The sequence below is a fragment of the Poecilia reticulata genome, linkage group LG19 (assembly GCF_000633615.1).
Source record: "Poecilia reticulata strain Guanapo linkage group LG19, Guppy_female_1.0+MT, whole genome shotgun sequence".
NCBI classification, from domain to species: domain Eukaryota; kingdom Metazoa; phylum Chordata; class Actinopteri; order Cyprinodontiformes; family Poeciliidae; genus Poecilia; species Poecilia reticulata.
In genome coordinates this window covers 18,350,805-18,375,817 of record NC_024349.1, presented here as the reverse complement: position 1 = coordinate 18,375,817, position 25,013 = coordinate 18,350,805, and the positions used below count along the sequence as shown (strand labels likewise).

General features: G+C 39.9%; 4 protein-coding genes across 6 annotated transcripts; 1 reads left to right on the top strand and 3 right to left on the bottom strand.

Moving 5' to 3' along the window:
• Positions 1 to 172: 172 nt before the first annotated feature.
• Positions 173 to 6,998, bottom strand: LOC103481846 (zinc finger protein 154-like). 3 transcript variants are annotated; one of them, XM_017310723.1, is made up of 4 exons: positions 6,907 to 6,998; positions 4,451 to 4,669; positions 3,500 to 3,817; positions 173 to 3,224 (listed from the first exon to the last, which is right to left on the bottom strand). In XM_017310723.1, the coding sequence occupies exons 2-4, from the start codon at positions 4,560 to 4,562 to the stop codon at positions 1,624 to 1,626; spliced, it is 2,031 nt and encodes a 676-aa protein (XP_017166212.1). In that variant the 5' UTR covers positions 4,563 to 4,669; positions 6,907 to 6,998; the 3' UTR covers positions 173 to 1,623. The 3 variants fall into 3 exon arrangements, with proteins under 3 accessions (XP_017166212.1, XP_008435830.1, XP_017166211.1); XM_008437608.2 differs by lacking the exon at positions 6,907 to 6,998 and adding an exon at positions 6,406 to 6,689; XM_017310722.1 differs by lacking the exon at positions 6,907 to 6,998 and adding an exon at positions 6,014 to 6,085.
• A 1,630-nt stretch (positions 6,999 to 8,628) lies between these two features.
• LOC103481780 (gastrula zinc finger protein XlCGF57.1-like) lies at positions 8,629 to 12,248 on the bottom strand. Its single transcript, XM_008437529.2, has 3 exons — positions 11,928 to 12,248; positions 10,538 to 10,870; positions 8,629 to 9,790 (listed from the first exon to the last, which is right to left on the bottom strand). Exons 1-3 carry the CDS (start codon positions 12,061 to 12,063, stop codon positions 8,658 to 8,660), a joined length of 1,602 nt encoding a protein of 533 aa, XP_008435751.1. The 5' UTR covers positions 12,064 to 12,248; the 3' UTR covers positions 8,629 to 8,657.
• Positions 12,249 to 12,458: 210 nt separating this feature from the next.
• LOC103481781 (zinc finger protein 37-like) lies at positions 12,459 to 16,478 on the bottom strand. The gene is made up of 3 exons (XM_008437530.2): positions 16,136 to 16,478; positions 14,647 to 14,988; positions 12,459 to 14,359 (listed from the first exon to the last, which is right to left on the bottom strand). The coding sequence occupies exons 1-3, from the start codon at positions 16,281 to 16,283 to the stop codon at positions 12,939 to 12,941; spliced, it is 1,911 nt and encodes a 636-aa protein (XP_008435752.1). The 5' UTR covers positions 16,284 to 16,478; the 3' UTR covers positions 12,459 to 12,938.
• A 495-nt stretch (positions 16,479 to 16,973) lies between these two features.
• LOC103481782 (gastrula zinc finger protein XlCGF57.1-like) lies at positions 16,974 to 21,854 on the top strand. Its single transcript, XM_008437531.2, has 2 exons — positions 16,974 to 17,353; positions 19,282 to 21,854. The coding sequence occupies exons 1-2, from the start codon at positions 17,227 to 17,229 to the stop codon at positions 20,778 to 20,780; spliced, it is 1,626 nt and encodes a 541-aa protein (XP_008435753.1). The 5' UTR covers positions 16,974 to 17,226; the 3' UTR covers positions 20,781 to 21,854.
• Positions 21,855 to 25,013: the final 3,159 nt, after the last annotated feature.

Sequence of the window (25,013 nt, the reverse complement as noted above, 5' to 3'; positions counted from 1 at the left end):
TCTGTAGATGTGAAACGTCAACGATGTACCCCAAAGGTCTATTCGAAGACACTGCAGTAAAAAGTGAGGTGAATACATACAAGTCCAACATTTTCAGTTTTCTTTGTGAATATGTGGGTTCAGACACTCTTCACCAAGTTCTGGAAGCATAAACAAGAATGATCACAGCAGATTGTACTTTGAAAAGGTTTAATATGCTTACACAGAGAACAGATTTCTGCAGCACAGCTTGGTCAAATAGCTTGGTCATGCGTTCATTTCAGTTTAGTGTCACATAGGCTGAAATGAGGGAGGGAAACCAGATCCACAAACAAAAAATAATACAGAGCTCATTAGATGAAATGATTGTTAAAATTAAAAGTTGTGTAGAAACAAAACCTAAGGCACATCAGTGGCATTCGAGTTTAGTGAAACGTTCATCTAAAAGGACTTTCTAACTACAGAACCCACAAGCACCAAGTCTACGAACTAAACAGACTTTTTAAAAGCCAACAGGTTAAAGACTTTAGAAAAATCTTAGTTGAGGTTAATTGAGGTTAATACTTACCTGCTACAGAACAGACATCAGCTCAGTCTTCAAACAAAACGATGTAAACTAAACATGTTTAGAGAGATTTCACAAAATAATGACAATGTTTCCAACCAAATTCATTTGTCAAGGAAAACTTAGTTTACCTTAATATCATCTTGTTACAGAGCAAACGTAAGTTAAATCCTCTACTGACTAAAAATACATTTCAAACTATATTTGACTATAAAGATAGCAGTAAACAATGATAGCAATTAGAGTAGTACCAACAAAGTTCAGTCTTGATCAAAGAAAAGTTAGTTCAGCTTTATACTTTGCTGCACAAAGGACTGCTCAATCCACCAACAAGAAAAAATAAAGTTAAATAAATACCGTATAACACATAAACCAATAAATTACTAGCCAAATTCAGCATTTAAGAAAGAAGTTAGTTCGGGTTTGAACTTTCATGTTTTGAGGACAGACAACAACTTATTCTAAAAATAAAATTTAAGCCAAGTCTATTTACAAAAAATTTTAGAGATGTAACAATAGAAATAGCAACAACACAATTCAGACTTTACTGAGAAACAAAAGTTTTGTTGCAAAGCAGACTGTCGGATGAAAAAGAACTTACCCTGTAGATAAGGGGTGCCCAAGTCCAGTCCTCGAGATCTACTGTCCTGCAACTTTTAGATGCATCCCTCGACCGACGCGCCTGAATCACATGAATGACTTGTTACCGTTCCTCAGCAGAGCTACAAGATGCGATGATCCATTTGAATTAGGTGTATTGGAGAGTGGAGGCAAAAGAGTTGCAGGATAGTGGATCTCGAGGAATGGACTCGGGCACCTCTACTGTAGACCATCAAGGACCTCAATCATGCAGATTTCTGTCTGGCCACCATTCATCCTCAAACAGGAAAAAATGTGTTCCTCTCAATGTCTGAATCCAACATTAAAGTCTTAATGAAAGAGATACAACAAATGATCACAATGTCTATCTGAAACCATGAAACTGTGGTTTGACTTTCTTTTGGAGTGTCATGTTTGTGTCTCTTCATCTCTTCTTATGTTGAGTGTTCTAAGGCATTTATGTTCCTGTGACTGTCTCTTTATATGTTCATGTATTGTGGGGTGTCATTTTGTGTCTCTTCATGCATTCCTGTGTCGTTTTGTGTCTCTTCATGCATTCCTGTGTCGTTTTGTGTCTCTTCATGCATTCCTGTGTCGTTTTGNTTTTGTGTCTCTTCATGCATTCCTGTGTCGTTTTGTGTCTCTTCATGCATTCCTGTGTCGTTTTGTGTCTCTTCATGCATTCCTGTGTCGTTTTGCGTCTCTTCACGTGTTCTTATCATACTGTGCCGTGTCATTTTGTGTCTTTTCACGTGTTCTTGTCGTGAAAACTTCACACTACAAACATCACAACTGAATGGTTTCTCTCCTGTGTGCGTAATCATGTGTCTCGTTAGGCGTGACTTCTCAACAAATTTTTTCCCACATTCATCACAGACAAAATTCTCATTTCCGGATGGAACCTTCTGTGCTCTGGAGTGAACTGGCATATGGTTGTCAAGATCGCACTTTCGGACAAATTTCTCCTCGCAGACTTCACAGGTAAGTAGATTCTCGCCAGTGTGGTGTCTAACATGCAGAAGCAGACTTCCTTTTCGAGTAAATTTTGCATTACAATAAGCGCAGGCAAATGGTTTTACTCCTAAATGGGTTAACATGTGTGCTTGAAGATCAGCATTAAATCTGAAATGTCTGTCGCAATCAGTGCATGCAAATGGTTTTTCTCCATTGTGAATCATCATGTGCCGCTTCAGAGCCCCCTTTAGGCTAAACTTTTTATAGCACACCTCACACTGAAAAGGTTTCTCTCCTGTGTGGCATCTCATGTGCCTTTTAAGATCCTTCAGTTCTGTAAATGCTTTACCACAGTTACCACAAGCATATGGTCTCTCTCCAGTATGCAGTCTCAAGTGAGATTTGAGGTGACACTGATAAGGAAATGTTTTACCACAAAAATCACAAGCAAATGGTTTCTCCCCCGTGTGGACTGTCATGTGACAATTAAGTTGATATTGCTGGTAAAAAGTTTTACCACAGTCTGCACAAGCAAACGGTTTCTCTCCAGTGTGGAGTCTCCTATGAGACTTGAGATGACACTGATATGGAAATGTTTTACCACAGTCTTCACAAGCATATGATTTCTTTTCAGCTTTGGCTCCCGGTTGAGTGTCGGCGTTTTTCTTTTTTCTAGATTGTTTCTTCTCAACTGAAGAGTTGGTAGGCTTACCCACTGATTGGTGTGTCACAGAGCTGTTATCCTCCCCACTGTTTTCAGTATCAGAAGAGTGCGATGCATTTTCATTGTTCTTTGACTGCAGACGAGTAGCTAAACGACGGGTCCTGCTTGGTTTTGGACTTTCACAGTCTCCATCAGGCTCTTTCTTTATCTGTACGGCTGAGATCTTGTTTGGAGTGTCCGTCTCTCTGCCCTCTTCAGGTTTGACGTAATGAAGTTCTGATAATGCACTAAGTTTCTCATCATCTACAATCTTCACAATAAGCTGTTCTCTCTCCTCACCGACCCACAGGTCATCATCTTCCTCCTTTATGTGGGAAGGCTCTGGGTCTTTCTGGTTCAAACAAGAGCTCAAGTCTTGGGGAGCTTCTTGCTTCATCCCCAACACCTGCTGGACCGGGAAAACTGGAAAGCATATGGATGTTAATGATTTCTTGCATTCTTACAAAAAAGTTAGTATTGTTTTTCTTAAAACTTAAAGCAAACTGTGCCATATTGATAATGGTAAGCATCTAATTTAGTGTTAATTATTTTTAAAAAGTTGTTAATAGGAATATTATTATTATTTTTGGTTTCATTAATCAATCAGGTGAAATTTAGTCTTGCGTTTGAATGTTTAGAGACGAAACAACCAGCTCCAGTCTGAGCTTTAACTGTGGTACAGCGTTTGGATCTTTTACCTGTACGGTGAATGGTCATCTCACTTTCTTGATAAGAACTATTGAGGCTTGGGCCTGGTTCTGGTCTTCCATAGTCCTTTGCATCAGGTTCCGCTTCCATCTGTTTAGCCAAGTTGAGCGTCAGGGGTTCTCTTCTCCTGTCTTCAGTTTTCATGCAGCTACAATCTGAAAACTTTGGTTTTTCTTCTTTTTCACTTTTCACAGCAGGCATCTTTTCTTCCTTCATGTGGGGCGGCTCTGAGTCAAGCGGGCCCAAACTCGAGCTCCAGTCACTGCGAACCTCTTCTTTAACAACCCACAGCTGGTGCCCATGAAACACTGAAACACACATGGACATCTGTGACTCCTTTAAAAATAAAAATCCATAATGAAATAATTCACACATCCCTGATTAGACTGCTTATTTCCTGTGGCAGTGGTTGGGCTCAGTAGAACAATTTACCCACCTATGAAATCAAAATTTAGAATTTTCTTTCTTGATTATTTTTTTCCCCTCTTTTATTTATTTAAAAAGTGTAAAGAAAATAAACAAAAACCTAAAAAAAATTAAACATTTGTACACACATAAATGAAGGCCACATTTGCAGTTATGGTACCTAGATTAAAAAAAAAAAAAAAAATTAAAAAAGAGGATGTTTGGAATAATGACATTTTAAAAAAATACAGGCAAATTGACAATTATGCAAAGTAGACAATGGCATCATTTAGGAAAATAAATTCCTTACTAAGGAGCCAATTTTAACAGAGCTAATTAATCTAGCATTACTGCACAAGTTAGTAATTTAACTTGACTAATTAGGTTTATCAAACAACAGTGAATGACACCCAGGTCTTAAAAATAGTGTGTGGAATAAGAAAGCCGTTAGTGGTGCAGTGGTGGCTGCTTGGTTTTAACAGGAATCAAATTAATTAATACCCATCCAGTTTAATTAGGAAGGAAAAATGATTTACCTTCAGTCTCTTTTTTAGCAAGTTGGAGAAAGCTGGATTGTGTTTCGGAGTCCCGGCTTTCCATCTCTGATAGATGTGTTTTTCCAGCTTGGTGTTCTGAATTAGCCCACATCTCTAAATATACTTCAAGTAAAGGTCGGCGCCGTTAAGATGTTTTCCTGATGAGATGTGAAACCGTCTTCAGTCTCCCAACGTTCAGACATTAGCGTTGCTCGCAGTCTGAGGAGAGACACATCAGGAAAGAGTTTCAGTATAAACCACACAGCATGTAAATGCTGCAGAAACCATTGCAGTCATAGATACAGAACAATAGATACAGCTTCAGCTTCATGTGTGTATTACAACACTGGCCAGGTGGAAATCAGATGGTTTGAAGTTGGAATTTCAGTCATATTTCCATACAATAATTGTTTATCTTAATACTGGTAATAATAATCATTGGTACAGAAATAAACAAATGTAAAGCGTTATGACGTGGATTTTTTTAAGTCAAATTTTCCACATTTATTTGTCTTTTTCACAATAAAACGTATTCTAAATAAGTAAAAAAAAAAAAAAAAAGTTACAGTGTTTTCCGCACTATAAGGCGCACCTAAAAACCTTCAACTTCCTCAAAAGCCGACAGTGCACCTTATAATCCGGTGCGCCTTATATATGGACCAATATTGAGTCACAACAGGTCTGGCAACTATGGTAAGCAGCCGCCGACTTCATTTTCGCCCATAGAAGAAGAAGCGGTTGGTGCATGCTGGGATAGTTGTCAGAATGCTGGTTTGTTAATAAAGTTTGACTGACCTATCTAGTCTGCAGGTCATTTAGCACCACGTTCTCCAAGAACATGCTGTGCGCGAACGGAGAAGGGTGACCATCGTCCGGCCACGCCCCGGCCCAGTCACGGAAGATTCTCCTCGCCGACCCGAGTCGGGCTGTTTTGTTGACATTCAACAAAATTGTCAACAAAGTGGTTTCAGACATTCATCCGGGGAGCTTAGACTAGGGTTACCAAGGAACCAGCCCCTATACATTTAAAGCCTGGTGCGCCTTATAGTGCGGAAAATACGGTAGATTTTATAAGTTTAACAGAAAAAATTCCCAAACATGTTGGGATTAAATTTACAGAATAGCAACTGTTGCAGAAAAAAATAAATTCAGAAAAAGTATCTTGTTAAAACAAGAAACTTTCTATTCATAACGAGATATAAAATTTGTTAAAACAAGAAACAGCTTTATGTTTCTCATATGTTCTGCAATGCATTTCTATCTCATTGCAGGAAAAAATATGTTCATATTTAAAACTCATGGCATCTCAAGGTGTCAACATTGCAGCCAGTGGGCTGAGGGAAGAAATACAGCTTTATTTTGTAACAATTCAAGAGCTACCAGCTTTTATTGCTTCGCAAAAAAATTAATTAGCACAGAAACTCTAAAGCACACAAAGAATATATATATATATATTGTTATAGTACCCCCAAGAATTTAAAACTACTTTCACCCCTGCGTTTACATTTATCGATTTTTACAGCACATATTTTGAATTAAGGCAATAATGCTTATTTTGCTTACGCCTGCTGTACTTCCGGTTCACCATCGGATGTCGCTGTTTTTTCTCACATTGAAATCTCGAAGCTTTGAATTATTTTAGGTTTTAAAAAACCTTTAATGCCTTTGAATGCTTTTCACACCAGTCACTACATAGAGAAAAAAAGACCAGCTCAGGTAAAGGCTACAATCAATATGTTTGGGTGATAATATTTTTGTGGCAGCCAAACTGATTTAAATCCAGTGTAAACTGCATGTTTTTCGTTCTCCTGAAAAGTTAATTAACCCGTATTTTCTTTCCAACATGGCGGACGCGCTGACGTGTCGTAATAATAGTCAATTAAGCGTCTACCCGAAGAATAGCCAAACCTAAATAAAATCAGTCATATCCTCATTAAGCCAGAGCTTGTTCTTACCAGCTGTTGGGTTTCCATCATCATCCTGCGGTTAGTGGCTACGAGCTGTTTTCTCTGCAGTTTGCCCTCTAAAGGCAGACTTTCAGTACCGATTATAATCCACCTTCTTCATGGTTTCTGCTCTCTTTAAAATTAGCCATGCACATTAGCTCATATTCTAGTCGGGTGCATGTCTACCAGACTGGATCTATAGTGTCGTTACAGGCCATCGGAGCCCCAGTCTCCGACTGGAAATAATTTATTTATGGCTCTCTGCTGGATTTTGATCAGGCATCTGCACAAACACTCTCTTATTATGCCTTGATCGTATCTCCCTCTTCTGGAGTCAGCTAGCTCCTACAGCAGTCAGTTGCTCAGGTTTTCAGTGAAAAGAAGAAAGAAAATGTTTGCAAAACCCTCAAAAGAACTGGATATCAATTAATCTAGACCATTGTTAACGATTACGCTTTAATTTGGGAAGCTAAACCATCAAAAATTAAACAAAACCCCCCCAACTCTTACCATAGAGAAGTAAAGCCCATGTCTGACATCTGTTTTCACTTATCAGCAGCTGTCCCTGCACCTCATTACTTACAACATTTAGTGAACATGGAGCTCTTTTGTTCTCTTCTTGGGGCTTTCTGAAAGCAGAGCAGACTGCCGTTTGTCATGAACCAGTCAGTAAACAAACATTAAAAAGAAACAACTCCTCAGGAATTCAACAATAGAATCCATTTGAGATGTGGTCTGAAACTTCAACACAGGCATTGAGATTGAAACCAACTTCTGCTGTTTATCAGAATGACTATAAACTAAAACAACAGAGAGGAATCTCCTCCAGCTGTAAAACTGACATAAACTGAGCAGACATCAACACATTTCTGTACCTCTTTAGACATTTATGTACATAAAATGAATGTTTAAAATAATTTTAAATGCAACAACATGCAAAACTCAAACCCAGTTTGTTTATTCAGGACATCTGAGAGCTGCATATGACTGCTCACGACTCGACCAGACCTGGCTTTAATTATCGCTGTCATCGGGACGCAGACAAGGCCAACCCGCTTGGAATTAAAACCATCTGAATCCAATTTGGAAAAACTCCCTGCCATGTTCCCAAAAAGGTTCTGTCACTTACATCACTTCATTTACCTTCGTGACTCCACCTCTGATCTACAACACCAAGTTCCTACAGATAGTAGCTCTGAGATATGGACAGAACCAGCTCACTTCCATCCGAAATCAAAATTTACACCAAAACAACCACAATGTCCACTCACAATGGAGGTAGTTGATGGCATAACACCAGTGTTTGAAACTCTTGGTCTCTTATACCAAATATTCTGTCTGCCAGCACACAGAATGAGGAAATTAAACTTTTCACATATTTCTGCATGTATCTGAAGGAACTATTGTTCTTTGTTATTGTACAACACAGACAATCCTCAGTTTGTAACACTGAATTTACTTTTCAACAACTGTACTATTTTGTGATCAGTTTGCTGTGGAAACTATTGCTCCCTACTTGATGAAGGGCATGAACATCGATAGAAGTAAACACAAAACACATTGATTGTTGATTTTTATTGCAAGAAACTTCAATTTCATCAGACTTCTTCGTCTTGTATGGTCTGCTCTCAAAAGTTGAGAGGAAACTGTTGGGGAAGTTGATCAGAAAGCTCTGCAGCTTCTTTTTGCTAAAGATGTTATAAATTAAGTGCTAAATACTTATTTAGTTCCAAGCAGTATGATGAAATTTAAAGTGACACCTAAAAACACAGAGAATAAGGATGTTATTTTGTAAAGATGTGATGTTCGTAAAAAGATGTATGCAGTAGGAAAAGTGTCAAGCTACACTGCAAAAATAAAATGTGTTTAATTTAGTCGTAGTTTTTAGGTCAACTTGGTTATTCTGCAGAATACGTTTTTCCTCTCTGTTCAGAACGTCATAGAGAAACTCTGGGAGTCCTCCAAAAAACGCTGCTTTTAGCTTTATGACCATTTCCAAACTTCACTACATTGATAGAAATAATGTGTGTAGTTCCCTTCATTTCCACAGGATGACTTCAGAACATCTGACTGAGTCTCTTGAAATTGGTGGACGGAGGAACCACACAGCAACAGGTAAGGGAGGAGGGAGTGTGTGGTGCCCCATGACCGGCAGTGTCAACTTGAAAATGAGGAGTCAAACACAAAAACTGCACGGAAAAAGATCAGGGATGGGTTAAAATAGTGGCAGAATGATCATAAAACATAGATTTATTGACTCATTAGTTACAGCCCTCATGGGCACCCATGTGTCGCTTCAGATCCCCGTCTCGTGAAAATGCTTTACTGCAAACTCCACACACAAACGGTTTCTCTCCTGAATGGATCCTCATATGATTTTCAAGATGATACCTTTTATAAAACCTGCTTTTACAGACGTCACAACCAAATGGTCTTCCTTCCGTGTGGAGCCTCACATGTCGCTTTAACTGGTCCTCCTTCACAAAACGTTTACCGCAGTCGCTACAGCTAAACGGCGTCGTGTGAAAACCCATGTGGTTTTTCAGGTGATTCTGTTGTGAGAATCCTTTGCTGCAAACACCGCAGACAAACGGTTTTTCACCCGTGTGAACTCGCATGTGACTCTTCAGAAGATCCTGTCGCGAAAATCCTTTGCTACAAAAGCTACAAACGAACGGTTTCTCTCCCGTGTGAACTCGCATGTGACTCTTCAGATGAATTTGCTGTGAAAATCCTTTACTGCAAAAACTACAACTGAACGGTTTCTCTCCGGTGTGAACACGAGTGTGACTCTTTAGATGATCTTGTCTTGAAAACGCTTTGCTACAAACAGTGCAGATGAACTGTCTCTCCGTGGGGTGGATCCTCATGTGGTTTTTAAGAGTTTCACGTCTTTGAAACCTCGTGCCACAAACATCACAGGCAAATATTCTCTCTTCAGTCCGAAGTTGCGACTGATGTGTCTGAAGGTAACCCTTTTCTCTAAATCCTTTACCACAAAGATCAGAGCCATGTTTTCTGTTTCCAGTGTGAGTCATTGTGTGTAATTTAACAGCAGTCTCATTATTTATTGCTTTTCCATAAATACTGTTAAAAGCCCCATAAGGTTCTGGTCCTCCACCATACTCTCCATCAGGTTCTGTTTCCATCTGTTCAGCTGAACTGCTGGTTAAAGATTCAGCCTCTCTGTTGGCTTCAGCTTTAATTTCCTGGAGCTCTGATAACCGAAATTTCTCTTCATCTTCATTCTTCACAGTAAGCCGTTCTTCCTCCTGACTGATCCACAGTTCCTCCTCTTCCTTCTTTATCTTGATAAGCTCCGAGTCCTTCTGGTCTGAACTGGATCTCGACAGAACGGGAACCTCTTCTTTAATCGCCAATATCCGTTGGTCCTCTGCAAGAGACACAACAACAAGCTGCATTACAGATCGTACAAGTGAAACGGCTTCATAAATCGCTGCTGCTTAATGACAGAGGAGGCAAAATGTTTATTCAGGTCTGGCTCTTTTACTTTTCCACCAAAGTCAAAATTACAAGTTAAATAAAAACTTTTATTCAAGTTAAATGTAGAAAACAGCAATAACACAAGAAGAGATTAATTAAAGTGTGTCGGACTTAAATTTAGCTGATGACCACGAGACCTTTCTACCGTCTGTGGGTGTTAGATAGAATGAAGGAAGAAGAATAAGGAAGGTCCGTTTGAAGGAAGTATGGAAGGATATGAGGAGGGATTTAAAAAATGAAACAAGGAAGGAAAGAAGGAAAGAATGAACACAACAAAGGATGAAAAAATACACAAAGAAGGAAAAAATGATGGTTCCAACAAAAAAAGAAAAGCAGGGAGAAGGAAGCACAAGAAAGGGAAATACTCAAGGAAGTAAAGGGGGAAGAAACAAGAAAATAAATAAGAAATGAGAGACATACAGTGGAAGAAGAGTAGAAATAAAGACAGAGGAAAGGACATGAGGAAAGAAGTTAGGACACAACATTTATTTAACAAGATTGGAAATAAAGTTTTTCAATATTTTACAGCAATCCATTTTCCGTTATATTCAGACCTTGATGATAGTCTCCAGACTTTTCCAGATTGCTTAGGAGGCCTTTAGATAAACATCCAATTAAAATCTGAGAAGGGTCTCACCGTCCGAACACCGTTTTCCCGGGATCGCCTTCCATCCCGCTTGAACTCCTGCTGGACTTTGTTGCATCTGTTCAGCTGAGCTGCTGCTTGGAGCCTCTGTCTCCATATTGTCTTCAGTTTTAATGTGATGAAGATCTGATAACTGAAGCTTCTCTTCATCATCCTCAATCTTCACAGTAACAACCGTGAAGGGGAACCAGTTGTCCTCAGTCTCTTCCTCCTCCTCGTTGATCAGCTCTCCATCGGCATTGGGGCAGAGTTCTTCCTCTTCCTTCTTTATTTGGAGGTTTTCTTCAGGAACCTCTTCTTTTATCACCAAGAGCTGCTCCACATCTGCCAGGGACAAATGGACGCCACGGTTGAGTGAGTGAGATGAAGTTCATCGCAGAGCAACACATAGACACACTCTTAGGGCAATTTGGAGAGACATTTATATTATCTGGTTAAAAAAGTCTGACATTTTGTAATTTTAAAGACTTTTTTGGCCTTTGTTAGCAGACAAAAGTGCTACAAAAGAGATGCAGCAATAGTCAGGAGTGTAATCACAAATGGCCATGCAGAGGACTGACTACTCACACACTGTTAAAGAAAAGGATCTAAATAAATAAATTGTGTCATTGATGTCTTTGACTCTAATTCACTTACCAACCTAGATTTTACCTGTTTTTCTTTTGTTTCTTCCTGTTTTTCAAAATATAAAACAACGTATTTCTTAACGGACCTTAGCACGCATAAATGTGCACAACAACAACAACTTGTAAGTATCTCAGTTTTTCACAATTACTATTTATCTCACACTGTCATAATATGCAGCTGTGCTCCAAATAATGGAGAAAGAATATTCCGCCTTCAATGTTCCTCGTTCTGGCTAATTATCCCACAAGTTTTGACATGTTTACCTCAGGAACCGGGAGCTAGTTTATTGTATTAATTGGACAGGATGAAGATAAATGTGCCAAGTCCCGATCGGTTGTAATTAACCCTGGTGATGCGCCCTGAGACGCCCACCGTGCACCTGGGAGACAGACAGAAGGAGCGCAGTGCGCAGCCTCAGTGCCTCCAGTAGGTCTTCTTTCAATGTTGTTTTATACAACTGGGTTGCCTGCTGTTAACAACGTATTTCTGTTCTATGCATTCACTCTGCAAACTAGCATGTGTACAGATTGCAGTAGTGTGCTATAACCTGTCAGAACAGCAAAGAAATTGTTTACTTCTGCTACTTTCACAGCGTTTTGCTGTGCGCAGCAGCCATACTGAATGTGGATTTACTGGAGAGGACGCACATTTTTCCAGTCTGAATTCGGACTATTGTGAGGTTTGATTTTCCCAAACCTGTACAAATGAATAACAACCCACCTTTAGCTAAAATCATGTTATCCTCAGTTCTTACCAGTTGTTTGGTTTGCGCCAGCATCCTGCTGGACGTCGAGCTGTTTCATTTGCAGTTTGTCCTCTAAAGGCAGACTTTCAAAGTTGATGTGGTGAACATGATCCACTTCCTTCATGGTGTCTGCGCTCTGTGACATAAAGCAGATTGATAATCAGACTGGATCCATAAATATGAAAAGCGAAGCCTTACGTCTTTTTTAATTATTATTTTTGAGCAGGCATCTGCACGGACAGCAGTCTGTAACTGCCGCTCTGCTGCCTTCTGCTGGACGTTATTCGCTCCTGCAGCAGACAGTTCACAACCTTGGTGGTAAAAATGGAAACGCAGTTTGTCAGCAGGGATTTGCCATCTTTGCAGTTCAAACACTTAATGCAGCCAAAAAAAAATTTTTTTTAGAGAAAAGCTCTAAATGCTTACCCCCAACCTTTTGAAAAAAATTACAAATTTTCAATGAATATCTAATGTGGGAAATTGGTTATTTTTAAAGCACAAACCAATCGTTTAAGCTTTTAAAATAAAGCAACTCGAAGGGGCATATTTTTTGAGTCTTTATTAATGTCAGGCCTTCTTGAAGATACAATACATTCTATAGTATAAAAGACAAAAACAAGCTTTTACATTACAAACATGAGCATGTTGGTATTTAGCAAAACTACAGAATTTAAAACCTTTGATAAAAAATGAAGTCTTGCTGAAACATTTGTGTTTCAGATGTCGTTTGTAGCTATCTCATTACAACATAGACACTGTCAGGTTAGAGACTATTTTTAGTATAACAAGCATGTATGTACACACTGAAAAACAGCACAGCATGAACATTAAACAGTTTACATAACATTGTCTTAATGTTTTAGCAAGGCGCCTCATGTAGACAATACCAATAAGATGATTATATTGGAAAACTTACCATCTATGAAGTTACACTGATTTTAATCTATACAAAATACACCTAACTAGCAGCATTTACACCAATCTAGATGCACACATCTAGATTGGCAGAATGAGCAGTTTCTATTGACCGTGGGCTCTCATTGTGTGTCTCTTCAGACTATCATGGCGTGTAAAACTCACACTACACACACTGCAGCTGAAAGGTTTTTCTCCTAAGTGGGTACTCATGTGTGCTGTAAGATGCACCTTTCGGATATATTTTTTCCCGCATTCCTTGCAGGCAAACTTTCTGTTTTCAGCGTCTTGTTTCCAGTCTCTTGTATGAACTGTCACGTGGTACTTCAGTTCAGAATTTCGATAAAATCTTTTGTCACACCTATCGCACGCAAATGGTTTCTCACCTGTGTGCCGTCTAATGTGTCTCGTCAAAGCTCCCCGATGAGCAAATCTGGCTCCGCAGTAACGGCAAGAAAATGGTTTCACTCCCGTGTGGGTTACCGCGTGTTTCTGAAGATCTGCTTTAAGCCTGAAATGTTTGTCACAGCTGCCGCAAGCGAAAGGTTTTTCTCCTTTATGAATCATCATGTGGTTCCTCAGCGTTCCCCTTTGTGTAAATCTTTTGCCACATTCCTCACACTGAAAAGGTTTCTCCCCTGTGTGGCATGTCATGTGACCTTTAAGATTTTGCAGCTTGGTAAACGTTTTACCACATTCATCACAAGTAAAAGGTTTTTCTCCAGTGTGGATTCTTAAGTGAAGTTTAAGAATATGAGAATGCCTAAACGCTTTACCGCAAACATCACAACTAAATGGTTTCTCTCCAGTGTGGAGCCTCATATGACATTTTAGAAAATACTGATCCTTAAACATTTTTCCACAAACCACACAAGCAATCGATTTCTTCCCAGCTTTGGCTATTGATTGTTTCATATCAGCCAAACAGGTGGAAGCCTTTTCTCCTGAATGACATGACAGGTGCTTCAGGAATGACTGCTGGTACACAAACTGTTTACCACAGTCTGGGCAGCTGAAGGGTTTCACGGCACTTCTACATCCAGGTTTGCTGTTTACGCCTGACTGAAGTGTCCTGATTTCCCACCAGCCTTCACTACAGCCTTTATTTTTAGATCCAGAACCTGGTAGATTGTCATCACAGCCGTCTCCACTCACTCCTGACCACCACTTCCTACTGACTTCAGTCTCGGAAGTGCCTGAACGACTGGACTGTAAACAAGCATGTGGATCTGAATTCCTGTCTGGCTGTGGTCCTCCACCCTCCTCTCCATCAGATTCTGTTTCCGTCTGTTCAGCTGAGCTGCTGGTTGAAGCTTCAGCATCTCTGCTGTCTTCACTTTTGATGAGATGAAGCTCTGATGACTGAGGTTTCTCTTCATCTTCACTCATCAAAGCAAGCTCCTCTTCATCCTGACTGATCCACAGCTCCTTTTGCCTTGTCTTCTGGAGTGGTTCTGTGTCTTGCTGGTCTAAACTGGACCTCTGCGGATCAGGAACTTCTACTTTGATTACCAACAGTTGCTCACCTGCAAGAGAAGCAGAAAAGTCATGTTTCAATGAGACTTTTGTAATTGTACAGATCCAGATAACAATAAAATATTTTGACCCTTTGCGGCCTGCAATTTAGATGTGACCTTTGCCCCTCCCTCAGCTGTCTACAAGGCAATTGTATATTTATTAATATTTATATCTTACCATTAGTGTGTTAGTTTTATGTTTGATGCCACAACAAATGCATTTATTAAATTACATCGCTCCTTCCATCTTTATGATGAGAGAAATTCATGCAAACAAAGCAGAACCTGATGATTACCATATTTCATCTGGACCTCCTGCTGTTCAGTCCCGTATCCTGTTGGTTCCGGGTTTTCGTCTCGTTCTGCTCCTCCACTGTCCTCTCCATCAGGTCCTGTTTCCGTTTGTTTAGCTGGGCTGCTTGTTGGAGCTTCAGTCTCTTTGCCGTCATCAGTTTGGACGTGGCAGAGCTCTGATATCTTAAGGGTCTCATCATCTACAATCTTCATCTCTCCATCTTCACTGACCCACAGTTCCTCCTCTTCCTTTTTTATATGGTGGAGTTCTGCGTTCTGCTGGTCCAAACTGGCGCTCTGCAGACTGGGAACCTCTTTTTTGATCACCAAAAGATGCTGCTTGTCTGCAGGAGACACATGGACATCATGGTTAACTAAATCTCGTTCAGCAGGACTCCACAGTAACCCACGTGTTTGTCCACACAGGGCCTGACTGTAAACAGATAAAAACTGTTTGGTGATGAGATTTACACAAAATATTAGGATGGAAACAAGAGGGGAAAAACAGATTTACAGAAAAGAGACCAGAATTGAGATTTCAGCCTCCTCCATTACTGCGTCGTTGATTCAATACGTTATTGTTGACGTTTTAAAATATCTTGTATGTAGAGGTCTGATGGCTACAGCTTCCCTTCACACACTATGATGTGTAGCAAAATCTAAAAGCAGTTGTGTGTTTAAAGAAGTATGTGTGAGATACAAACATTGATCCTGACAAAACATTTAGACAACATCATGATTTTAACCAACTAGTCAGGGCAGCAGCACTGTTGATCTTCTGTCTTCTGTTCTGTTTGTTTGTACTTGTAACTTGTCTTGTTTGCTGCGTGAATCACATACCGCCTGTTGTTCCATTAATTCAATAAAGTAAAATGTGCAAAAGGAAGAATATACTATTTCGTTGCTGCAAGGCAAGCAAACCCACCACACAGAGAGAAGTATTCTCCTCCTTTGTGCAAACATACATAAAGGCACATTCCTTGCTTTTAACCCTTATTGCCTTAATTTTCTTGTCATCTTTGTCTTGCTGTGCAAATCAAATCTGTCCTACTTGCTTGATAAAGCAGATGTGGCCTGTTGTACCATTAATTTAATAGGCGGAGTAAATCTGCCACCAACAGTTCAAGGCAACCAGATCTACAATATTGTTACACAAAGCTGCACAGACAGAACACAAATAAAAAAACAAGACATACAAGACAACAAGACATTTGACAAATTCTGTATGCTCTCTGTCTTACCCTATATTATATGTATATTTTTAATACACCAGAGCTTTAACAACAAAGAAATATAATTACAGATTTTTATTTTATTTTATCTTTGTTTCCCTGGAGAATCTTCAAAATTCTATGGCCAAAATAATGTTTCCCCTTCCAATATGGCGGATTTGTTGACGTATCTCTATGGCGGATAATGGATTACCGAGCAAAAACCAGAACAAACCACTCTCGTTTTGTTAAATTTTACTCCAACAGAGCTTCTTCTTACCAGTTGTTCGGATTCTCCCAGCTTCTTGCGGCTGATGGACACCGAGCCGTTTAACCTGCAGTTTGTCCTCTAAAGGCAGAATATTCCGATGAGCATAATCCACTTTCTGCATGGTGTCTGCTCTTTGTGTAACACATTGGAGCCTCATAAACCAGAACCATACGGCCACACCGCAGCTGTGCACGTTTCTGTTCGACTGAATCCACTTAAGTCTCAAACGAATGAGTGTCCGCGTCTTTTGTTTACGTCTCTTATCATATTTCAATCAGGCATCTGTACAGGCATGCTTTATTTTGCCTCTTGTTTCACTGCTGCCATCTGCTGGAGCGAATTAATCCCTGTAACATCCAGTCAAGTTTTGTCCACTTTGGTTTCAGAGAATAGATTAGTTTTATTGTAAAACCAAAACAAAATGAGAGGTTTTGGCAGTTGTGGTTAATTAATAATAAAGCTCTTTAAGGTAGCAAAGAATGTATGTTTTTTTTTTTACTTTGTCACTTTTTGTGATGTATTTTGTTGGGATTTTGTATTTTGTAAGACAGACCAACACAAAGTTCTGCTTAGTTGTGAAGTAAAAAGAAAATAGTCACGATTTTAACAAATCATGACATGTTTGTATATAGAACCACATTTTGATGTTGAAGGGTCTTCTTTTCCTACCTTCTTTACCTAAATCAACTTCAGCTCCAAAAAATGTATTTATTCATCAGTAAAATTATACCTATATCTGTAAGCCGAAATAAGTATTTAAGTCTGTTATTTTATGATTAATACAATTTAATGTTTCGTATTCTCAGTTTCTCGCATTTTCTGGCCTCATTTGTAAGTACCTGAATACGGATTGATGCGATGCAACCCTTGATAGTTGTGGAAAATGGTTCTTGGGACAGGGTGGCCGTGTAGATGCCCGTTTAAAACTCTGTCATTACGTCAGCAATCGTTCCTAAACAGACTGTCGGGTTTTTTAAGATCTGGTTGCGGTTTTTTCGTGCGCATCAGCCTCTTTAAACACTCCAGCGGAACCTCTTATGGAGCCTAACAGAAATGCTCCCGACTGCAGTGTGTGCTGATCGGCCTGGTTCATTTTAGAGATGGCTGCAACCATGAAGGAAGTGGATTATGTCCATCAGAGCAGCGCTGAAAGTCTGGCTGCAGAAGACAAAGTCCAGATGAAGCAGCTCAGCGTCCATCAGGATGTTGGTAGAAACCAAACAGCTGGTAAGAAAAGACTCATTTCTCGCAGTTAGCTAGCTGTAGCTTTGTGGCTGAGAAAAACGGGGCTTCCTTTGTTCATGTTGATTTAAATCGGGTTATTTGCCTCATTGCCATTATAGTCATCTAGCTTTGCATCATTTAGTCTCGTTAAAAATGAGCCAAACTGCACGTAGCAGAAACAAAACACAGGAAACAGTACCGGAAGTCAGAAATACTTGAATCCTATTTCCTTTGGTCAACATTCAACACCAATACCCCACCCAGATTAGATTTGTAATCTCCGTGTTTAGTTCTGAACAATCCGGTTTTCAAATGAACAGGTGAGCAGTGATTCATTCAGTCTCCTCAACAAGCAGAGTAACTAACAAGTCATAGGAAATGGGTAACATTTTCAAATGTTTTTAATGTGAGCGATAATGAAAATGGCTCAATATCAAGATCATGTGTGTATGTTAGAAATTAAAAAGTGTACAAATAAATTATCATTTTTAGAAAGAAAAATCTGTGAGGAAGTTTCTGCCTTCTCACTGGTCATAATGTATTGTACCTGTAATAGTGTTTTTTTTATGATGTGAACAAATTTTATTAAATAAAGATGAATATTGTGTAATAGGTCATATTTATTGTATTTATCATGATTATAAACATTGCAATTCTGAAATTAAGATAGAATTTACTTGAAAAATGTTATAATTTTTATTATGTGAGCACATGTAGCAAATGTGCCCACATAAACATATATTTTGCTACAGCTGAAACCATGTGTTTACATTTATTGTAAAAGGAAAAAAATGTTCTCTGTCACATTAAATCAAACTTTTCTTGTTTCATATAAGTTAGGATTAATGAAATGTAGTTTCAAGAACTGTTTTTATTTAATAATTTCACTGCAGTAACTAGCTAACGTTCGGATACATTCAGCTCACTAAAAGATTTGAACAACACTTTTTACTAAACTAAGAATTTACATATTTGATGTCTTCAACAGTACGATTCAAACCTAAACCTTCAGTATTTTCTTTTAATTCTGTTTGCATTCAGCGAGAGAAAATTCTGTTTGTAAGATTCTGTAAATGTTCAGGATTGTTTTCCTCACTTGCATAAGTGAAAAAAGAAAACATCTATTAAACATTAAGCCGTTTTGGCTTTTCAGATTTCTCTCTTAACTCTTCATGTCCTCCATGTTTTCCTCTCCATTAAAAGCAGACCGGGCCCAAAGCGTTGGTGTTTCCTGTGTGTGGTTTCTGTCGTCTCGCAGCCTCCAGCCGGTTGCAGCAGATGGCCTGTTCACGCCGAGCCTGGCTCTACTGGAGGTTTCTTGCTGCTAACAGGAAGTGATTCCTTTTCACTGCTGCCACATGCTTGCTCAGGATGAGGGAGTGCTGCAGAGCTGTTGCAATCAGCTTGTTAAGACAACTCTCTAAAAAATAAAAAGCTATCCGTTTTACAAAATCCCAATACATTGCATAAAGTCATTGCCTTAGCAATAATCCCTCATTGTGTGGCAACATTAAGAAGGAACTTCCCCCTTTTTAACTGAAAAGAATGAAAACAGCATCTGCAGCATCTGACTGGGGCTTGTGAGACAAATCAGGTCATAGACTTATGACAAACAATGTTTCATCCATTCACTCTGCACACCAGAACTGACATGATGGAACAGAAAAAGGGCGTCTACGTTAGGAGCCTTATGGTTCCTGCTGGCTCGTTACAAATAGTGGTTGTTGTAGGTTAAAGGTCACTGAAGTTGGTTGTCTGATGAGGAAGCGACACTAGCAGGAATACGTCATGGGAATGTTGCTGTTTATGTCATTTTTGTTTTGTTTTTGTATTGTTAACGTTTCAATTTTCATGTCTGATGCCTCAATAAAACTGTTTGACAATAAAATCTAGCAGGACTTATCCACAAACTTAATTTCTGCTTCCTGCAGATGATCCACAGCTGTTGGTGATTAAAGAAGAGCGTCCCTTTGAGTGGAGCTCCAGCGAGGATGAGCAGGACCCAGAGCTGCTCCACATAAAGGAGGAAAATGAGGAATCATCGTGGACCAATCAGGAGGGAGAGCAGCTTTATGGAGAGGAGGATCTTGCCAGTTTCCCGTTGAATGTTATTGTGAAGAGTGAAGAAGAAGAAGAAGAAGAAGAGGAGGAATATCAGTCTTCACAGCTGTATCTCAGGGAAACTGAACATAACAGAGAGTCAAAACCTCTGAGTTCCGTTCAGTTTATAAAAACAGAACCCGATGATGGGCCAGAATTGACGATAAACCCTGGAGTAAGCGACTACTTTAAGATAAAAACAGCTGGAAAAGCTTCAGACTCTTCAGAGACTGAAGTCAGTGATGAGGACAATCACTGGCAGGAACCGCTACCAGATTTTGGAGCAGAAATTAAGCACAAAGAGAGCAGAACACCCAATTCGGGCGACACAGCCAAGGCCCTGTACAGCTGCTTCGAGTGTGACAAACAATATTTCTACAAGCAGTCCCTCCATAGACACATGAAGTGTCATTCCGTCAGCTCGGCTAACACAAACCACTGCAGTGGGCAGGAAAATGCAGATTCAGACCCAGCAGTCAGGAAGAAGGAGAGAGTGTTCATTTGTGACGTCTGTGGGCATGAATTTAACCAGAGGACTAATCTTACCACACACAAGAGAGTCCACACAGGGGAGAAACCATTCAGGTGTGACGTTTGTGGCAAAAGATTTAACCAGCGCGGGAATCTGCGCAACCACAAGCGAATCCACACCGGAGAGAGGCCGTTCATATGCGACTTTTGCGGCGAGAGGTTCAGGAATCAGGGGATTCTGCAGGCGCACATGAGAGTCCACACCGGAGAGAAACCTTTTGTTTGCGGCGTCTGTGGCAGGAAATTTTCCCGCAAGACGCATTTCGAGACTCACATGAGAGTCCACACAGGAGAGAGGCCGTTTGGCTGTGAAATCTGCGGCAAAGATTTTCGTCACAAGATGCATTACCAGGAGCACATCCGGGTCCACACCGGAGAGCTGCCGTTCCCCTGTGAGGTTTGCGGGAAAAAATTTCGACTTCAGTGCAATTTAAAGAGACACCTGCGAGTTCACACAGGAGAGAAGCCCTTCAGCTGCGACGAGTGCGGGAAAACGTTCAGCTGCAAGTCGCATCTTAAGCGGCACACCAAGGTCCACACGGGAGTGCGACCCTTCTCCTGCGAGATTTGCGGGGACACGTTTGCCGAGCCGGGAGCCGTGAAGAGCCACATCCTGGTCCACACGGGAGAGAAGCCGTTCGAGTGCGACGTTTGCGGAAAAACGTTTAGACAAAAGAGCACACTCACAAGACACAAAGTTGTTCACACGGGAGAGAAACCGCACTCCTGTACACTGTGTGGCGCCAGATTCACACAGCAGTGTAATTTAAAGACACACATGAGGCTCCACACAAGATAGAGCTAATTCTTTTCTTGTGGAATGTGTTTATACTGTATGAGGGTCACGTCCTGACCAGAGCTGTATGTTTACATTGCTAATAATAACAAATATTACAATGTTTTGATTCATTTCAGTGATTCTATTCATCTGGAATGAATAGAATCACTGCCCTACATTGTCCACCAAATCTCACAGCTGCTCACTAAAGCCACTGATCCATTCAACCCAATTAGCATTTTCCTGCCTCCTCCTTTAGTCCTATAGTCTTAGTATAAGTTGAGACCAAAGGGAAGAAATCAAAAGTTAGTGAGGAAAACCTTTGAAAAGGAGCAACATTTGCATTGAAATAAGTGACAAATTGTGTATTCAAGACTTCGTAATCTGGTTCATTTAACATATTAACAGTTGCCTTGTGAGGAATGCTTATTGTGAAAAACATTTACTGTAGAAATAAAAATCAGCTGACGTAGTACTGTAAAGAAACTGACTTAATTACTGATTTGTTTACTGCTCTGCGGTGAAGAACACAAAATGCTGTTATTAGTCTTCAGCTGGTAGCTTTTAAATAAAACAAAATGTAATTACATTAAAATCCCCACGGGCGGGGTTTTGCTTAACAGGAGGGTTAGTTACACTTCAACAAAAACTCCTCAGAAAAATGTCTGTAAATTAAATTGTTGCCGTCTTTCCCCTCTGACAAACATAAAAACCTTCTGCAGCAGAAATGATTTTCCTGCAATAAAAAAAGGATGTTGATTTTAATATTATGTATTTTTGTTTGAAAGTGTTACAAAATGTAATAATGTTTTATTCACAGATGCATCTCACTGCATTACAGAAGGAACGAAGCTTAAAGCGGGTCACTGAATATGTGGCTACGTTTCCGTGAATAAAGCTGTAATTGGCCTTCATGTGAGAGAATATCCAACTGTTGGCCTTTATTAGAAACAAGGTCAACATGTCTATCTTTTTATTATTTCTTCCTTAAATCATTGGTATATTTCTGTGTGCCTGTATAACCGTTTGGTACGCGTTTATGTGATTTTTGTTTTCTGAAAGTTTTAACAGAAATGTTTGTCACTGGTAAAAAAAGAAACTAAGAAAAAAAGGTGTCATTTTTTGTTGCTTTTAATAAACGTGTAAAATACTGAAATTACTCAAATTGCTTCTTTGTTTTTTTTTATTATTTTCAGCCAGCGGCTCAACGTGTTGGAGTAAGAATTCTATTTTCAGTCAATCTTTGGCGTTTTTCAGATTCAGAATTTTTTTTTAGCAAACTGCATCTATGATACGTTAACCCTAAAAAAGACATTTAAAGAACAATGGTCAGAGTTGAAACACGTAAGGAAAACTCAGTGGGAGGAGAAGCAAAGTGAAGACGTTCAGATAAATGTAACCACTAACAGAAAAAAAACGATTAAAGGGAAGTTAGACCAACAAGAAATGAGTGAAGATTAAAACTTTTGGACAGTAATGACTGTAAAGATTATTCAGATTTCTTCCCTAGATATCTCTTAGCCATAAATAACAAACGACCTTCGTTTCCATGCAGATGAAGAAAGCTGTTCAATAAAACAAAGCAGGCAGAACTAGCAGAGCAAAGCCTCACTGTTGGCAGGATTAAAAAATATTTACTTCAACCTTCACACATTCCTTAAACCGTCTCTAGTTGTGATTAATAAACAATGTGTATGTAAAACTGCTGCAGATTTCCATGAATATTGAGATATATCTGCTTGCTTTCTGCATCCGGGCAGGATTTGTGCAGCAGGCGGTGATTGTTGTGGTGCATTCAGCAGCAGAGGATCCTCGTGAAGCTTCACCATCTGTGCAGGCAGAGAACCGACTGCTATGGCGTCTCTGCAGGTTTCAGTCCGTCAGTGTCAGGCTGCTGGCAGGAACTGTAGCTACAAAGTTATGAAACGTCATTCTGAGTTCCTGCTGAACGAGCTCTGAGGGAAGTTCACCGGCAGATAGATCCATCCCCCAACGTTCACTCCACCACAGCAGACAAGTGAGACAGAGCAGGGGGGGAACTGATGTCTCACAAGACAAACTGGAGGCAGAGCAAGTCATGAATGTCAGGATGAAACATCTGGAAGGTCATTTCGACAGTTTTGCTCAGCAGGAGTTTCCCTTTTCCCAGGATGAGACCTGCAGCGGAAACGGACTCAGGAAGGAAAGCCATCTGTCTCCACCGACAGGGAGGGAGAGAAACAACAAGACAGGACAGCCTTAAAATTGTCCTAGCTGTTGAACAAGCTGTTTTTATTTTCTTATCTAATCTGTGAATATGATGGTGTAAAGGGTGTTATGTAAAATCAGCTTTTTTGAGCTTTAAATTATGCTATTCCCTCATCAAAAAAACACTTGGAGTGTTGCTTTCATTCATTCATGCATGTTTGAGAAATCCATTCACTTTCCTCACGCAGTTCCTTCAGACTAGTGGCAGCAGCAATTACCAAGCAAAGGATGGAACTGCAAGTCTGTTGAGCTCATTATGCAGTAAACATCACAGAACAACGTTCTCAGAACAGTAGAAAATGGCATAATGAGGAGCATTTTTGCTTTTGTAAAGTGTTTTAAAAAAAGAAACTAAATTAGCTTTTTATTAAATTCACCCAATTTGTTTTTTATTTAAGTTTCTATGACGGGGTATTAGGGGTATCAAATAAATAAATAAAAAAATAAAACTTGTTTTATTTTCATGAAGTGCTAAAGGCTGAGTGTCGGAAAAAGCGGGAGCTTCTTAAAGAGACAGAGGTCCAATTTCAAAGCATTAAATTGTGGAGTAAAATGTATTTTATGTAAGGCAACAGTTACATCATTGTGCTATAAAATATCACTATGTGCCTGTGAAATACATAAAACTGCCCTGTTAATACATCAACATTTCAGCACTCTTACTAGAAAATTAATATTTATCTTAATCTAAACTCCTAATGCAGCTTTTCATAGCAAATCTGACCTCCTTGCACTAAGACAAGTGTATATTATTCATGTCCTTTAATATAATCATTATAGAGCTGAACCCATCACATGGAGTTCAGTACACTCAAAACAAATCAGACAAATTCACTAGCTCATGGGTGAAAGCTTGTCTGAAGAAATCAGGAAATTGCTGTAAGTCTTTAGCTTTGCAGCATCCTTCCCTAATAAGGACGTGGCGACATTGAAGAGGAACAACCCCTTTAATAGCAAGAAACCAACAGAGCAGGAACCAGGCATGAGCAGCCACCTGTAGGGCTGGGTGAGAACAGGAATCAGACTCAGAGAAACAGGAATACTGCCCATGAATAGTTTTTATGATGCAAAATATATAAAAAAGCAAAGTTAATGGCAGCAGTGCATTCACCCATGTTGCTGAATGTGCCTCTTGTGTGAAGCACTTTGAGGGGTCAGTGCGATTTGAACAGCTCAACATGAATCCAGACCATTTACAGCCAGGGGTGAAAGTAAGGGGGTATGGAAGAGAGGGGAGCAGCTGTCTGCTGTAAAACATGAATGGGTTCACTGTGCAGCCGTGAGTGAACCCACTAATCAGCTGTGACTGATTAGTTTTTCAAGAACAATCTAAAACACGACTTAATCAGTTAATAAATACCTTTGTTCCCATTTCATATTGTTTCTGAACTGTTCGTGCTTTGCTAGAGTAGCGGTGCAACATGTCGGTCGCGGAAGGTTTTGAGTGGATCTTGGCATCAGGAGACAAATTGAACGCCGCCGTTACGTCAATCCGCGTTTCCCCATCAGATACCGTTCCCCCTGTTTTACAGTGCGGGAATGGTATCTGATGGCCATATTTCACCCATCAGATACTGTTCACCCTGTTTTACAGTGGGCGAACGGTATCTGATGGCCATAAATCACCCATCAGATACTGTTCCCCCCCCCTTTAACATAGCAGAAACGGTATCTGATGGGTGATTTTAACATAGGGGGAATGGTATCTGATGGCCATAAATCACCCAACAGATACCGTTCCCCCTGTTTTACAGTGGGGGAACGGTATCTGATGGGTAATATTGAGCATTAAAATGCATTGCCCTGTTTTTAATTCATATAGCACTTTTTATTGACAGACAGAACGACAGACAGACAGAACGACAGACAGACAGAACGACAGACAGACAGACAGACAGACAGGCCTGCCTGCCTGACTGACTGACTGACTGACTGACTGACTGACTGACTGACTGACTGACTGACTGACTGACTGACTGACTGACTGACTGACTGACTGACTGACTG